Source organism: Pseudonaja textilis, chromosome 1 (genome assembly GCF_049901715.1).
Source record: "Pseudonaja textilis isolate UNSWEBS1 chromosome 1, rPseTex1.2, whole genome shotgun sequence".
Taxonomy (NCBI): domain Eukaryota; kingdom Metazoa; phylum Chordata; class Lepidosauria; order Squamata; family Elapidae; genus Pseudonaja; species Pseudonaja textilis.
Window position 1 is genome coordinate 229,110,609 of NC_141990.1, and position 15,471 is coordinate 229,126,079.

At 38.2% G+C, this 15,471-nt stretch overlaps 2 protein-coding genes and 1 long non-coding RNA gene across 5 annotated transcripts in view; 1 reads left to right on the forward strand and 2 right to left on the reverse strand.

The window, feature by feature from the left end:
* Nucleotides 1–15,471, reverse strand: part of LOC113440202 (NACHT, LRR and PYD domains-containing protein 12) — a 432,514-nt gene that overhangs the window by 160,195 nt on the left and 256,848 nt on the right. The window lies entirely within an intron of this gene.
* LOC113440338 (interferon-induced transmembrane protein 3-like) lies at nt 1,722–6,352 on the reverse strand. Of its 2 annotated transcripts, XM_087920895.1 has the most exons (3): nt 6,060–6,352; nt 2,275–2,411; nt 1,722–2,243 (listed from the first exon to the last, which is right to left on the reverse strand). In XM_087920895.1, the coding sequence occupies exons 1-3, from the start codon at nt 6,312–6,314 to the stop codon at nt 2,225–2,227; spliced, it is 411 nt and encodes a 136-aa protein (XP_087777021.1). In that variant the 5' UTR covers nt 6,315–6,352; the 3' UTR covers nt 1,722–2,224. The 2 variants fall into 2 exon arrangements, with proteins under 2 accessions (XP_087777021.1, XP_026562485.2); XM_026706700.2 differs by having other exon boundaries at nt 1,722–2,411.
* LOC148128077 (uncharacterized) lies at nt 5,741–12,349 on the forward strand. 2 transcript variants are annotated; one of them, XR_015740873.1, is made up of 2 exons: nt 5,741–5,855; nt 11,946–12,349. It is a non-coding gene; the product is annotated as an uncharacterized LOC148128077 (long non-coding RNA). The 2 variants fall into 2 exon arrangements; XR_015740872.1 differs by lacking the exon at nt 5,741–5,855 and adding an exon at nt 11,089–11,169.

Below are 15,471 nucleotides of genomic sequence, written 5' to 3' on the forward strand. Positions count from 1 at the left end.
TTGGTAACTGTGGTACACTATCCTTCATATCGGCTGCCAATTGATGACTGTCAAATACTGGGAAAAAGATACAGGGAAGCTTAGCTCAGTTTCAACTAAGAGTTTAATTAATTGACTGTGGACATTTCATTACATAACTATGAAGAATATTCTGCAAGATCTACAGATAATAATATGGTTTTTCACTTGGTTCTTGGTCTTCCAGATGAACATGTCACTATAAAAGCATTTGAGAAGCAGTGTGAAATTCCTCATCTGCTATGATTTAGTCTTCAGTGGTTTTGTTTGCTATAATGATGCAATCCATAAGATTCTGACTAGCTTGTGTGAAGCAACTCTGAACAAACAGTATGTCTCTCCCAGTCCATGTCTGGAATGCCACCAATCACTTTTCTCCTGAAATGAACAAACCATACAGTCCCTTCGCTAATTAGTGTGTGAATGAGAACGAATGGAAAACATCTACAAAGGACAACTTGTGTTTGGATTTCTGCATATTACATTTTTGAGACATGTGAGGAAGCTGTCTTCTTTTTACACAGCAGAGATATGCTTTGAAGCAAACACTGAATTCCTCGACATTGACATCACTCAATTTTTCCATCAAGGAAAGATCCAATGTGAAATAAAAGGGCTGTATGGACATATTGTAATAATGGTGACTTCGGTTAAGATTCCATAAAGCACCAATCCAGAAAGCTATTATCTTTAGGAAAAAAGGACTGCCTGCTACAAAGTCCTCTTATAAGCAAGTCTTTTCCATGCTTGCTTCATGCTTGCTCTGGTAAGCTATCCAGGATTGCAGGTCCAGCAGTATGAAATGTCGAATGAAGAATTAGGACTATGTAGGCTTATTAGAAGACTGTTTATTATTCTACTTTGAGTTATCATATTTTTTTCACCAGTCCCAAGTGCAGAACTGATCACTGTGCCCTGTAAATTTCTGTGTAACAACATCCCATGCCCTCTTTTTCTTAGGCTCTTTGTGACTGGAGAAGGTAGACCAGCTTACACAGCCTACTACCCTAGAGTTCTGACAGAATGCACTGGAATGTCCAGTCCTAAAATTAGCCTCCAAGTCTGTTTCAAACAATTCTGTGATTTGTTAAGTCCAGAGCTAGATAATTGTCAATGGATCACTGCCCAGATTTTCCAGAAAATCTGCAAGAAGTCAGTTTCGGAGAGTAAAAATGTTGTACAGTAGCCATCTGCCTGCAGCCCCCAAAATTTCTTCAGATTTAATTCTTTCAAGTGAACACTTCTTTAGTAATGCATGTAGGTATGGCCTCTGGGACAAATGTGTTTGCACAGATATCACAGTGCCTTTTAAATTGATTTCCATGGTATAAGCACTGTATACATTTGCCACGGCAAGGTATCTCTGAGACAAAGATACTTGGTGTGGATCAATGTCTAAAGTGATAAATTGTGACCGTTACCCCATCAATCCCTTATAATCCCTTCCTGAATAGTGTTTGCCTGGGAGAAGCCAGGATGGGGGGAAAATGATTTTTTTAATGGCTGTTGCGTCTTATAAGGTATAGGGGGAAAGGCTATTTATAAGTCATCTCCAAGATACTATGGAAATGCCATCAGATGGTAGCTGGAACACACAAGGTGCAGGTACTTCAGGTTAACACCAGTCTTATAGGAGAGGCCCATTTTGTAAGCTCACTTTCACTGTGATGGGTTGTAGCTCCTTAAAAACCCTTCAAACATGATCAAGCCCATACAATTTATTTGAAAAAAATGAATAATTATCTTAGAATGTAATACAACAATATCTAAAGGCATTTTCTATTACAAAAGTCATAGAACAGTACAAAAAAACAGCACAGAGTGATGCTTTCCCTCAGGTTACACCATGGTCCCTCCAGATCAGTAACATTCAATAGAAGAAAAGGCTACCTGAGAATAACCAGTAGAAAAATAAGCAAGGAATGCCAAAGAGGCAGCAAAGCCATGTGTAATATTTAAGAAACAGCCTGAAATCACATATAAGTAATTCAATTATACATTCCAGCTCTTGAGGTGGACTCTTGGCCACTTCCAACTTGGCAATGGCAAGAGAGCCATTGTTTCAATTGTTGTACATTACTAGTTTCTCAAAGCAAGGGCTGTTTTCAGGACGACAACACATTAGGATTAGGGGTGAAGGGAGAAGGTCAACCACCAAGATATAGGAGCAGAAGCTCTTGTATCAAGGACAGAAGGTGGGTAGTTTTCAAAAGGAAATTACGCTAGTGCATGTTTCAGTGAGGTTGGACACTAGAGTACAATAGTACAATAATGACGATGATAGCAACAACAACCAGGATGTTCAGCAGGAGGGCAATAAGGTTCAGGCACTTGGCAGTAGATCCGTAGCTGGCAGCACTATTGTAGTCCCCAATCACTTTGCGATCTCTGGACTATTAGGAGAGAACAAAGAAAAGATCCATTACTAGAAGCAACCCACAGAAGAACTATTGCCAGTCTCCTGAGTTTCAATTATGGCACCAAACTAAACAGAAAATATTCTCTGCAAAACAGCAGAAATCCATGCATGAATACCATGTTGATGTAATCAGGAGAACTGAGAACAGGCCAAACATCTCACTTGCAAAGATGAGCTATACAGAACAAATATGGCTGAAACTTGCAATATTGTTCGTTACCTGAACTATGGTTTCTAGGAGACGAACACACACACACACACACACACACACACACATATATATACACATGCGCTAATATTCCCCCTATTTCTTATTTCTAGCTCTATTTTGGCTTCTAGTCTAATCCTAGTGTTAATATACATGTTTATATTAAGACATAGTCCTTTATTATTTAATTATTCAATGTTTCAATGTGCCATCTAGTATCAATCATCATATTGTTTAAACATACATAATACCATCTTTCAACCTCTAATCTTATATAAGAGTGTGCATTCTTATTTCTACCTCTACTTTTTAATCAGACCATCATATTAAAAAAAAAAAATCCTTTCTATCCATCATCTCTTGTTTGTTTAAATTGCCTCCCATACTCCTGTCTTGGATCCTTGTCTCTATCTACATATATGTCTTCACTGTTTAGTCTAAATATTTCTCCCATCTCTATCCTCCTATGCTGCCAGGCCTCCAGAGTATCTACCCAAGCCCCTATCTCCCTTTCAGAAGTAACTTCCTGCTTATCCGATTCCATTTTTAAATCTCTTACTTTCCCCTTGGTTTATTTCATCAGTCATTATTATCTTTATTGTCTTCTTCTCATCTTCTTGCTTTATTGGCCGATTGTCTGTTCTATCTTTTCCTCCATTTTTTCTGTTGTCTCCTCTCTTTCCTGGAATTTTTGGTCTTCTTTATCAGTTGCAGGGTATTTTCTATTTTCCCATTTATGCCATGCAATAGGTTCTTTATCTCCCTATGATTCTTCAATATCGTATCCTTAATGCTTTGGAACATCGCCATTTTTTTAAAAAAATAACTCATTTCCGCTGATGGAGCATCTTACTCAGTGGTCCAAAAACAATTTATTCAAGCCTAATATTGCTCCCCAGAAAGTACAATACTCATAGTTCTTTATATTCCAGGATTATTGAATCAGTTCCATTTACATAGTCCAGGAAGCTTTCCAAAAGTCAAATCACTTTACTTTATTTAAGAGTCTTCTTATTCCTACCACTGAGTCTCCAGTGATCATAAAGTAAATAAGTATAGAACAGTAGGTATTATAACAGTCCTCCAGATGAATATTGTTTATTTCTCTTATCAGAAACAAGTTATTTAATCCAATTTTAATTCAATTTATAGAAGCAAAGTCAATTATTCAAATAGATGGCTCCAGCATTTTAAAATGCCTTTCCAAAACAACCCCTACCCAGTTTGAAAGTCCAATTTTTTATGTTTTAAAAAGTTTTTAGCTTTTCTCCCCTTAGTTCCTTTCTTTCGGGTTTAAGGATTTTTCTCTGTATAATTGTTCACCGCTTTAGCAAAAAGTGTTTAAGAGTCTCTTCCTGGATTTTCTTCTTTTTTCCTTTTAAATTTAGGGTCTAAATAAAAAAGGAATCTTTTCACCTAGCTCTGCTGTCCATCTACACTGTTCCTGCATTTTCTTTGTTGCCTTGGCTGTCCCAGCTTCACAACAGCCATGATGACTGCCTCTTCTCCTCGTCGTGGATGAGAGGGAAGGAGTCCTGAGTCAAGTGGAAGAGTTGTGGCTCTCCGTGACCTACAAGGCACCCCTCTTTTCTTCACCATCTCTACAGAGTGGCTTTAGCTCCTTTTGGAGCCCTGCAACAGAGGAGAACTTGGTGCGGGAGAACTTGGTGCGGGAGAACTTGGTGCGGGAGACCCACTCCTGTCTGCAGTAATCTGGATTATTGTCTACACTGAGAAGAGTAGCAAATTTAGAAATCAAGAAATTCAAAGAAGCATCATAGAAGATGCTGTTCATACCAAGATCTCTTTAAGAACATACATTTTTCATTGCACTTCTATATAAGTTTCCACAGGTGTAGGTGAATTATAGCTTAATTTTGATTTCAACTGAGCACTGCATTCAGTTGCAACCCTAAGAATAGGATTACTCCCTTTGAAGTGAAGTTCCTCTTTCCACCCATTGCATTTTAAAACTCTTGCTTCTCAACATTAAGTCAAGATTTGTTTCATCATAGATTACTGAATAAATCATAACTAGCCACGTTCATATAACATTCAGCTGCCAATACATGAGGTAAACTTAGCCAGCTCTCTCTTGTTTGTAAAAACAGTACCAGATGGCAGAATGTGTAATATGCTACTCAGATACTTTCATTCCTTAATTCTTTCAAGATTAACGCTGCTTCATACCTGCCAATGCATTGCTTAACAAATGCAGTCTCAGGTGTTAAGTGCCACAGGGTGTATCAAAACACTATCTTCATATCACTACCCAGATCATTCTTTTGAAGGACATCATTTGCCATCCCATGAAATATTGAGTCATGAAGTAATAAACATGCATGTTCAAGCACAGCACCAGGCTAGAAACCAGGAGACTGAGTAGCAGTCCTGCCTTAGGCGTCAAAGCCAGCTGGGTGGCAGTCCCTCTGTCCCTCTCAGCCCAATCTTCCTCACAAGAGGGTTGTGGAGAAAATAGGAGAAAGGAGTATTAGGTACTTTCACTGCCTCAACTAAAAAGATGGGATAAACTTAAATAAAAATATCTTACAGAAGTGGGAAAACAACTCCCCCTTCAAAATGAGAAATGGTGCACCATGCACAATGGATATACAAAGTTGCTCAATGGATATACACAGTTGCTCAATCAAACTTTTAAGTTTTCAGGTGACAAGCCTTTAGGCTGGGTTTACATAACTTATTAGGATAAAATATGACTGATGATTTGTAAATCCAGCCAATGAGAAGAAATTATAGAGTAGTAAAGTATCCTCTAAACCAGGAGTCTCCAACCTTGGCAACTTTAAGACTTGTGGACTTCAACTCCCAGAAGGAATTCTTGGAATTGAAGTCCACAAAAAAGTTGCCAAGGTTGGAGACCCTTACTCTAAATGCCTGGTTTAGTGCAAAAAACAAAACAAAACAAAAACAAAAAACGGCGGGGGTGGGAGAAAGACCCCTTTTTCATGCGGAATTTCCACTTTACATTGCATAGGGCACCCCCGTTGATTGCCTTCTCTGGGCTACCCGGCTTTAGTTCTCTAATTCAAGGACGCTTTCTGCTTGTACAGAGATATTAAAGAGGACCAAGTCAACCACAGCCACAGCAAAGGATTTCTTTCCTTCAAAGCGCGATTTAGGCTCTAAAGGAGGAAAATCAATTCGCGAATCCGGGCCGGCGGTCCGCAGCCGAACGGCGTTAATGAAAAGGTACTTTTCATAAATGCCCTTAATGAACCCCACGAATTAGAAATCCCACGAAGGTCGGAGTACCGATAGTTAGGATCGAGTTTCTTAGGCCAGTTAAACTTTAAAACGCAAGCGTCCCATTGGAACCTCGTTTTTCTCAAAATATGCCCTGAGAAGGGCGGAGAAGCGGGAAATGCACACTAAATAGCCAGCGCGTCTTCTCACCTTAACGGAAAAAAGCAAGGCCAAAAACCCAAGGCAGAAAACGTTGCAGTATAAGGTGGTGCAGAGGGACCAAATGATATGGTCGCTGGGCGGTGTTGTATAGACCTCCGGCGAGTGCATGCGGATCACGGTAGACCCAGCCGGCACCCCGTGAGCCTCGAGGACTGCCATATCATGGTCCTCCTTCAGCTGCTGGTAATTCGGCAAGCCTGCCTGGCCCTGCAGCGAGTGGGAGAACTGGACGGTGTTCGCCATCTTTTCGAAGGAGAAGAAGCGGACGACCACAAGGCTCTGATAGCCTGGAGGTGGGGCTGAACGATTTTGCCTGTATAGAACTAGCAAGCGGGAAACTACGCCTTCTTTACGCCAGGGAAGGCGGTTCCAGTTGGGGAATCGAAAGTTGGCTCTTCAGGCTATTTTTCAGGAAAAATGAGTCCTGACGGAGTTTGGCGGCTCCTCATATTGAAGATGAATTTCTACTTAAGAACAGCATGAGTTTCGTAACACTGTGGGCTCAACGAAGAAGTCCATATAGTTAATACGTCTCTGTCCTATTGTTTCTTTTTATTTTTCTTATATGTAACCATTTCACGTATTCATAACTATGTTTATACTTATACCTATTATCTTGTGATTGACAAATCAAATCAAATCTGGCCCTGAAAATTAAGTTATTTTGCGCACAGATTTAACTATGGTCATAGATCAGGCAATGTGCTAGGAACACATAAACCAATATTTGCTAATCAAAGTGGGACCTTAACATTTATTTACGTTGGAATGTATGATTTCCTGGTCTGTGATTTTATCTGTCTAAAAAAGCCAATCATCGCAATACGTGGCTTAGCAATGTGGAACAGGCCCTTGTCCCTTATTGTGGTTAACCAATAGCCTCCTGTGGTTACTCTTACGTTTAGATCAATTCACCTGATTACTATCAATATTAAAGATACCAGTCACTCGTCTTAAGGCAAAGAGACTTATTTCCTTTCCAAAAATGTGAAACTATAATCAATATCTTATCTATTTATGGTTTTGCTATCTTCCTGTATGGGTGGAAGAGTAGTCAAGCTGCCATCAATCTAATAATAACTATCTGATTTTTCTTCTAATAATCAACACAATTCAGAGGTAGTATTCAGCAGGTTCTGGAGAACTGGTACCGGAAATTTTGAGTACTTTGGAGAACTGGCAAATACCACCTTTGTCTGGCCCTGCCCCCATCTATTCTCTACCTCCTGAGTCCCAGTTGATCGGCTGGGTCTTCTTTTGTTGCCCTGCACAGGAAAATGGAGCTGGAAAGCAAGTTAGTGGGGTGGGTACCATACCCACGGAGCCATGCCCACAGAACCAGTAGTAAAAAATGTTGAATCCCACCACTGACAGTTCCTTCCACAAAGCTATTGATTTATCCCTTCCCTCCTCTTAAATGGTTTGCTGTCTTTTCTCTTTAGATGCTCATTATCTCCATCTTCTGCAGTTATTTTCCTATGAGCATTTATAACATGAGTATTGTATTGTGGCATAATATATGTTCAATGGCTTTATATCCTTTCTCAGTAATCGCAACAATATAGCCTAATTAACATGTTAAGGTTTTCTATTACAATCCAGTATCTTACAGAGAGTTCAAGCCAGTTTTCATAATAACTTTGCCATCAATATACACTATTCTTAAAAGGAGTGATATCTTATTACAAAAGACTAACATAGAAAATGCACTTTATAGTCCCATTTTGATGATTGTGGAAAGTATAAGATAGGGTGGTGAATAAATATTTCATCCATGTACCAGACAGCCTCAGTAAAGAGTTTTAAGTGCTGCTACAAAAATAACTGAATTTAAACAGAAGCCTTTTTACATTTTTCTGTATATACAACTTTAACATACACACACTCAAAAATACATCCCAAAAGAAGATTATGTCAAACCTACTTTGTATTCTGTCAACAAAAAAAGCTATGTTGGCTTCCACAAAGTCACTAAAACTTGATTTCAACCTGAAGACTTTCCTCATATCCTTTACTAGCAGAGTACCCGTGCTTCGCTACAAAACTATGTGATTGGGTAAGTTTTGGGGGAGGAAAATAGGGTGGGGGGAATGCTGCCTCTGCCTGCCAGCATCCATTGGTATTCATCTGGCTAGCATCCTGTCAGTGTGTGAGAGAGTTGAGGGCTGTTTGGAAACTGAAACAGTATTTGCTATGTGAGCAAGAAGAAGACAGCAAGGAGCCTGGGTGTGGCTTAGCTGAACTGCAGTTGGAACAGATTTCTTTTCAGGTTGGGAGAGAGTTGGCAGCTGTTTAGAAACTGAAACAGTATTTGCTGTGTGAGCAAGAAGGAGACAGCAAGGAGTCTGGGCGTGGCTTAGCTGAACTGCAGTTGGAACAGATTTCTTTTCGGGTGGGGAGGGGGGAGTAAAACTCCTTAGCATCAGAGCATCTGAATAATAATATAAGAAATACTAATGCTCTGTTTTACAAGTGGCAAGAGAGAAGACGTTGAAATATAAGGGCAAGGAGATTGTGGTTTTAAAACAAATACCTAGGAGAGTGAGAGAGATGAGAAGAGAATATCGATTCCTGACTAAAATGTTATTGAAAAAGGAGGTGAATTACAGACGGTTGATTCCAGAAGGACTAATGTTTACATGGCAAGAACAGAGACATAGAATTGATTCAATTGAGAAAGCAGAACTTTTCTATGCAGAATTTTTTGGAAGGAGAGAGGAAGAGGCAGAAAAAGAGGTCTCACTAATTGAATTCCAAGAGGATCAAATGGGGACTGAAAAAGAGGAAGGTGCAGTAGGTGGACAGGTGGAGAAAGAACAACATGAACCAAGATCTACGAGAGCTGCCAAACCTAATTACAAGATATAACCATGGAAGAGAAAAAACTGGTTACAATGAATATAAATGGACTTAATTCAACTGTTAAAAGAAGGAACATTTTTCACAAATTAGAGAAATTAAAATTTGATATAATTTGCTTACAAGAAGTACATATCAAAAAACAATATGAACAATTGTTGGTACAGCCAAAATTAGGGAAAATATTTACTTCTTTGACTCGTAAGAAAAGAGGCGTGGTTTTATACATTAAAGAGGCTATCCCACCAAAATTGATTTATACTGATGAAGATGGAAGAGTATTAATGGTGGAAATAATGGATAATAATATGAAAATACTCCTGATTGCAATTTATGCTCTGAATGATAAACAAGAAGAATTCTACCAAAAATTGCACATGAAAATAATTGGACTGGACTATGTCAATATAGTTATGATGGGAGATTTTAATGGAATTGTGGACAATAAACTGGACTATACAGCAACAATAACAAAGCAAAACAGAAAGACTCTCCCTAAATCCTTTTTTAAAATGACAGATGAAATAAATTTAAAAGATATATGGAGAGAAAGAAATGCTAAAACCAAGCAATATACTTTTTATTCAAATAGACATTTATCATGGTCCAGATTAGATATGATATGGATCTCAACAGAACTAATATCTAACGTTCAAGAAACAAACATTGAAACAAGTACTTGGGCAGACCATAATCCAATGACAATTAAATGGAAAGAACAAAAAAAAAAGATTGAGATGGATGTTAAATAATACTATTTTAAAGGAAAAAAGATTTTACACAATGGATAGAGAAAGAATTGGCCTTTTTCTTTAGAGAAAATAAAAGGGAAGATACTTCAATTCAGAATGTCTGGGACACAATGAAGGCATATGCTAGAAGCTTGATAATAAACTATATAAGAAAAAAGAATATCAGGAAAAGGCAAGTCACTAAAGTTTTAGAAGATGAGTATAAAAGACTTGCAAAAGAACTACAGAAAATGCCACAGAAAAAAGACATTAAACTAAAATTGGACAAACATAAAATGGGCCAAATAGAAGAATTGGCACAGAAAATTAGAAGTGCTAAACAACTATTTTGAAGATGCAAATAAACCAGGTAGATGGTTAGCATACAAATTGAGAAAGGAGAAAGAATCAAGGAAAATATCACAGTTAATAGATGATCAAAGCCAGGTTTGCTATGGTAATAAAGAAATACTAATGCTCTGAGAGTCATTTTGAAAAATCCCTTCCTAGTGAGCACCTAGAAGCCAAGAGGAACATACGTGTCAAATTTCAAGTTTGTAGGCTTTATGGTTCTGGAGATTTTGTGATGATGCATGAGTGGTATTTTGCTTTGATATATATAGATTATTATCATTAACTACATTGTATTCTCCTCTGAAACAGGAAATATTAGGCAGGTTTCTACAGCAACAGAGCAGCAACCAAACCACCAACAAGCTAATTGGCAGAAGCTGAAGCAAATAAACACGAGTGAGTCATTAGGGCCACAGGATATAGAATTAAAAAACCATCTTTGCATGCTCCAAAAATGCTTTTTCAAAAGGCAACTGGACTTTTTGTTTTTTCTTTGAAGATGTTTTGCTTCTCATCCAAGAAGCTTCTTCAACTGAAGCACGTGCTCACAGAACCAGTTGCTAAACCAGTTGCAGCCTACCACTGGTTGGGGGCTTTTAGTTTGAGCCCCAGAATTCTCTTTCAGCTGCTTTAGCTGGGTGTTGAGGATCAGACAAAAGCAACATCATGAGGATGTGGCTAAAAACAGATATTGGGGCGGGTTCAAGGAAAGGTTGGAGAACATGCGAAAGAAAAGTTTTTCATTGCATTAAACTGCATTGTAGAACTGCATTCTACAGTTATATGCTCCTAGTAGTGATTTTGAGTTTTTGTTTAAGAAAAAGAGTAGGCTGCAGTAAATCTTGGCACGCACTAGGAGTTTCCAGGAAGAGGTCTGGCAACTAATTTTTCCTCCTCTGGGAAAAGACAAGAAAATACAAGTTGAAAACAAACCGGGTAAAGTTCAACAGCCACTGTTCCAGATTTTCAGTACACAAACATTAGGGACACATTAACCAACTTTTCACTTCAGCTATCTCTAAAAGAAGAAACAAACAATAAACTTTCTTAATAATTCTGTTTTCCAGAATTATTTTGAACCAGGCAGGGCAGTTGCAGGATAAAAGGAACATCTAGATTTACTTCTGATCAGGACAGGAAGGCAAAAGATTTAGGTGTGTGAGAAATGATAGTTCCTTGATCTTTTAAATATCCTTTCTTTTAAAAAAATGCAAGGGGCATATTTTAAGGAATATTTATTTAGATTTATGCTAAATTAAACATTCTCACAGTTTTCAATTTAATTTTCCTTGCAAACTTTTCTTTAATGAAAACCAAATGAACAATTTATTATCTGAAATGTGAGATAAATAAGTGAAGAGGAGAGGCTTTTTTAAGGCTGCAAAAATGCTTCCTTCCCCAACCAATTTTTAGAGTAGTGGCTTCACAACAGTTTTCTGCTGAATGAACAGATTATAGTTTTCATACATGATATTCTGATTATTGCTGCAGTGTGAATGGCTCTCAAAGATCCAGCCAAAAGGAGATCACTTACTTAAAAGGAGTATGTATCTCTGTATACAGATTTAAAACAACATTAAATGCTTCTGTTGATAAATAAAAATGAGCATACCTCTCTTTAAAAGTAAACTGGACAAACATGGCAATAAAAAATCGATTTTAAAAAAACTAGGGGCAACACAACGTACTAAGCCACACATGATTTGTGTAGCTTTATATGTTGTGTTGCCCTTAGCTTTTTTAAAATTAATTTTGTAATTGCCATGTTTATCCAGTTTACTTTTAAAGAGAGGTGTGCTATGGTATGTCCACACAGGGAAAAAGCTCAACAGCCAACTATTTGCTTTGTCATTGTGCTGAGAACCATCCACCCTCTTACTTCTGGACATCCTTCCACTCCCCTTAATGGCTGCTTTCTTTCTCTTAACAGAAAAGCTACAGACTGGCCCAGCTGGGTCCATTTCTCTGACCAGGAAGCTGCTTGTTAGAGGAAAACAATGAGAGAAGCATCCCTTCCTACTCCTTTTGAAGCTGTGAGCATGCCTAGTATTCCTTGTCTCAAAGTTCTACTTAATCTGGATTCATCTGATAATCTCTGCAGGAGCCTGCATACCTCACTTATAGACTGGATCCTAGAGGTTGTCAAAGCAGGTGGCTTAGCGAAGGTATTGTTGCAACATGGTTCTGCTGCTTTGACTTTGATTCCTCTGCTTTTAACTCTAGCAGGAGTGGATTCAGAAAAATAAAAGTGCAGAGGATTGGTTTTTTTTAAAGGAGAAAAAAGAAAACCCTGCTGTGTGGTAGAAAAATAATAAAGATGCAAATTCTCCTTCCCTTTCCTTTCTTCTCCTTTCTCACTTCCTCAAAATTTACATGTGAATCAGATTCTTTGGATTTCTGGCCTAAAACCCCAGATAGAAGTATATTAAGAATATCTGTCTTTCTGTTGTTTTATTGTCCTCTTAGGAAAGCTATCACTCAATGATCACTGAATAGAGTTTGGCAATTTCTCCTCAGTGTGATGATCCTTTGTTCGGCAAGAATTCCAGGAATCTGATAATTGGAATTTCCTCAGAACAGATGAGAAGCTGGCAAATAAGGGCCAGCAAATTTATACTGGATAAACATCTTGTCTGCTGATTATAATTTTTTTCTGACATGCTTCTTAAGATCTTTCTTGGGAATCATAGAATGGAAAGGTTGGGAGGGATCCTAGAGATCAACTAATCCAACTCCTGCCCAGAGCAAGAAGCCATTACTAACAGGATTCTTGACCCATGGCTATTCACCACCTCCAGAAACATCCATGTCCTATGTTGAAGAGCTTTATTACTGGAATTTTTCTTCCTCGTGTCCAACCAGAATTCAACCAGAATTTACGTCAGTTTTCTTTCCTGTCTTCTGAGAAAGCTCTTAACAATTCTACCTCACCTTGTTCATGGCAGCCACTTCAGAGACCTGAAAACAGCTTTCACATCTCCCTGCAGTATCCTCTTCTCCAGAAAATTTATACAAAACCTCCAACCATTCTTCCTGCAGTTTTTTTTTCTTCCAGAGCTTCTCTGCTCTGGTTCTCTGGACAAGATCCATGCTTGTCAATTCTCTTCCTAAAATAAGATGTCCAGAACTGCTTAACACAAACAAGGTATGACCAGAGAAACACTGGGAAGCAGGGGAGACCAAGGCTGGAAGAAATGGCTAGGAAAAAGAAATGGTGAGCTTGTGCAAAGCTGAATAAATAAAAAAAAGAATCAGAGAGTTAAAGACAGATTCTGACCAGATAAACATTAAGACAGACATAAAGGGACAATACAGGAAGTTTCCTTCATGCTATGTGCCCTACTAGTTGGCATGCCCACCTGCACTTTGGGACAAGCAAGTACAATACCACTTACAAAAGAGACCAACCCAGTGTGGACACTGGAGTGGAAGACTTTGTAAGGAAAGAAAACATTTCCATTCTCTCTTTTTCTGGCACTTCCCCTTGCTGCTTGGAATATTCTGAACATCAGTAACCAAAAATGCAATTATTGTACTTTCGCATGTTACACAATATGAGTTGGGACCAGGAAGCTCACCCAAAGGGAGAAAAAGATTATTGGCCAGTCAACTATTTTCTGAGAGAGAGAGTACTCATAAGAGTGACACTAATAGAATTTCTCCCCAGAGGAGACGCACTTAAAACTTATTCAGAATGAGGAACCTGTAGCTCCCAAAACATTGCCAAACTGCAGCTCTCAGAAGTATGACCATCACTAAGGAGAGGTATTAGAAACTGTAGATGCAGTGCCTCGTCCTGCCAAAATCCTGATACGAAGATTGCAGTTCAGCAGCAACTGGAAATTCACAATTTTTTCATCATTATTTTAATCCCCAGGTAGAGCTGTATTCAGGGGTGGGATTCTACCAGTTCGCACCTATTCGCTAGAACCAGTTGTTAACATTCTAAGTAGTTTGGAGAACCGGTTGTAAGAAGAAATTACTGGCCTAATCCTGTAAGGAAGGCAGAAAGGAAACATTCTGGGGTTGCTTACAGAAACTGCCTCTCTGTTGGGCAGAGCTGGCGTCGCGATGATACGGCATGCGATCTTGGAGGTCTGAGATCGCTGCCGATATCTTTGTTCCTGGACGGTCCTATCAGATCTAAACCATCCCGAAGAGACGGTGAAAGTTGAAGAGCGCATCCTGTTGATTCCAGGGATACCGCAAAGTCCCTGGTAGATCCAGGAGAAGCTCTTCTTGCCAGCGGCAAAGAGGCAGCCATTAAAGCTGCTGAAGTTGGGACAGCTCCGAAATGAAAGAGAACAGAAAGAGAGAGTGTGCCGGTTTGGTGAGAACTTTTTCTTTATTCTAAGATCTGAAAGGACACCATAAGGAAAAGAAAGAATCTGTAAAAGTTTTGACAGAAGTGATTAAGCAGCAATTTTAAACAGGAATGTCAAAGTAATGTTTTTTTCTCATTGCTGGATTTTCTATACCTGATCTTATATTTTGAAACTGGACTGTTTTTTTCTTTTCCATCTATGTTTTTTTCTCCTTTTTGATTTTGTAACATTTTAGGCTAGAGACTCCCTTTTAGTTATTTCTTTTTTAAAATATCTTTTTCTTTCTTTTTATTAATTCTTATTATATTTTGCTTGGAAAAGGATGGGGAAAGTGAAAGCAAAGAAACTTTGTAACACTGCCAACTAGAGGCTTGGAAATATTCTATTTCTCCTGTGACCAGACAAAGCTGAGAAAGAAAGAACTGAGACTTTTTTTCAAGGACATTGCTATTTGATAAGATAGAGGGAAGAGCATGGGAGAGTATTATTGCAGGTGCTCTTCTGGGTTTCTATCAACAGCTGGAGTCTGGTGTTGAAACCTAGGGGGGAAAAAGGTGATAAGTTTTTGGAGAAGAGAGTTATAATAAGAGCCTTGGATAATTAAACAAAGTGCAGTGTGCTCTTTTTACTTTTTCTAAGTTGTGCTATCCCTCCTCACCAGCTTTATTTTATTTCATTTTATCTTTTTTTTTTTTTTTGCAATAGCTATTTGGATCTTTGGCTTTGTTGGAGCTTGTCTTTGTTTTTCTTTTTTTCTTTGGAAGTCCAATCTCTACGCTTGCTTTTTATTTTAAAGGGAAAGCTTTTAGTATTAATGTTTCCTTTTTTTTTTAAGGGAATAGCCTTTTTTTCTCCTTTCCTGCTATTTTTGTTTTTTCATCTACCTTTCTGGTTTATTTTTATGCACTCTTTTCTATTTGAGACCTCTCAATTGGATTAAGGTGTTGAAGAACCTGAAGAATTTTTCCTTTTCTTTTTTTTTTTCCAAGCCTTTTTCTTCATCTAACTACTGATTGGATTAAGGTATACAAGAATCTGAAGAAATTTTGTCCTCCCTTTTTTTCCTTTTTTTTTCTTTTTTCTATCATTACTATTTGGCTTCTTTTTTCTACTATTTTTATTTCGAACTAC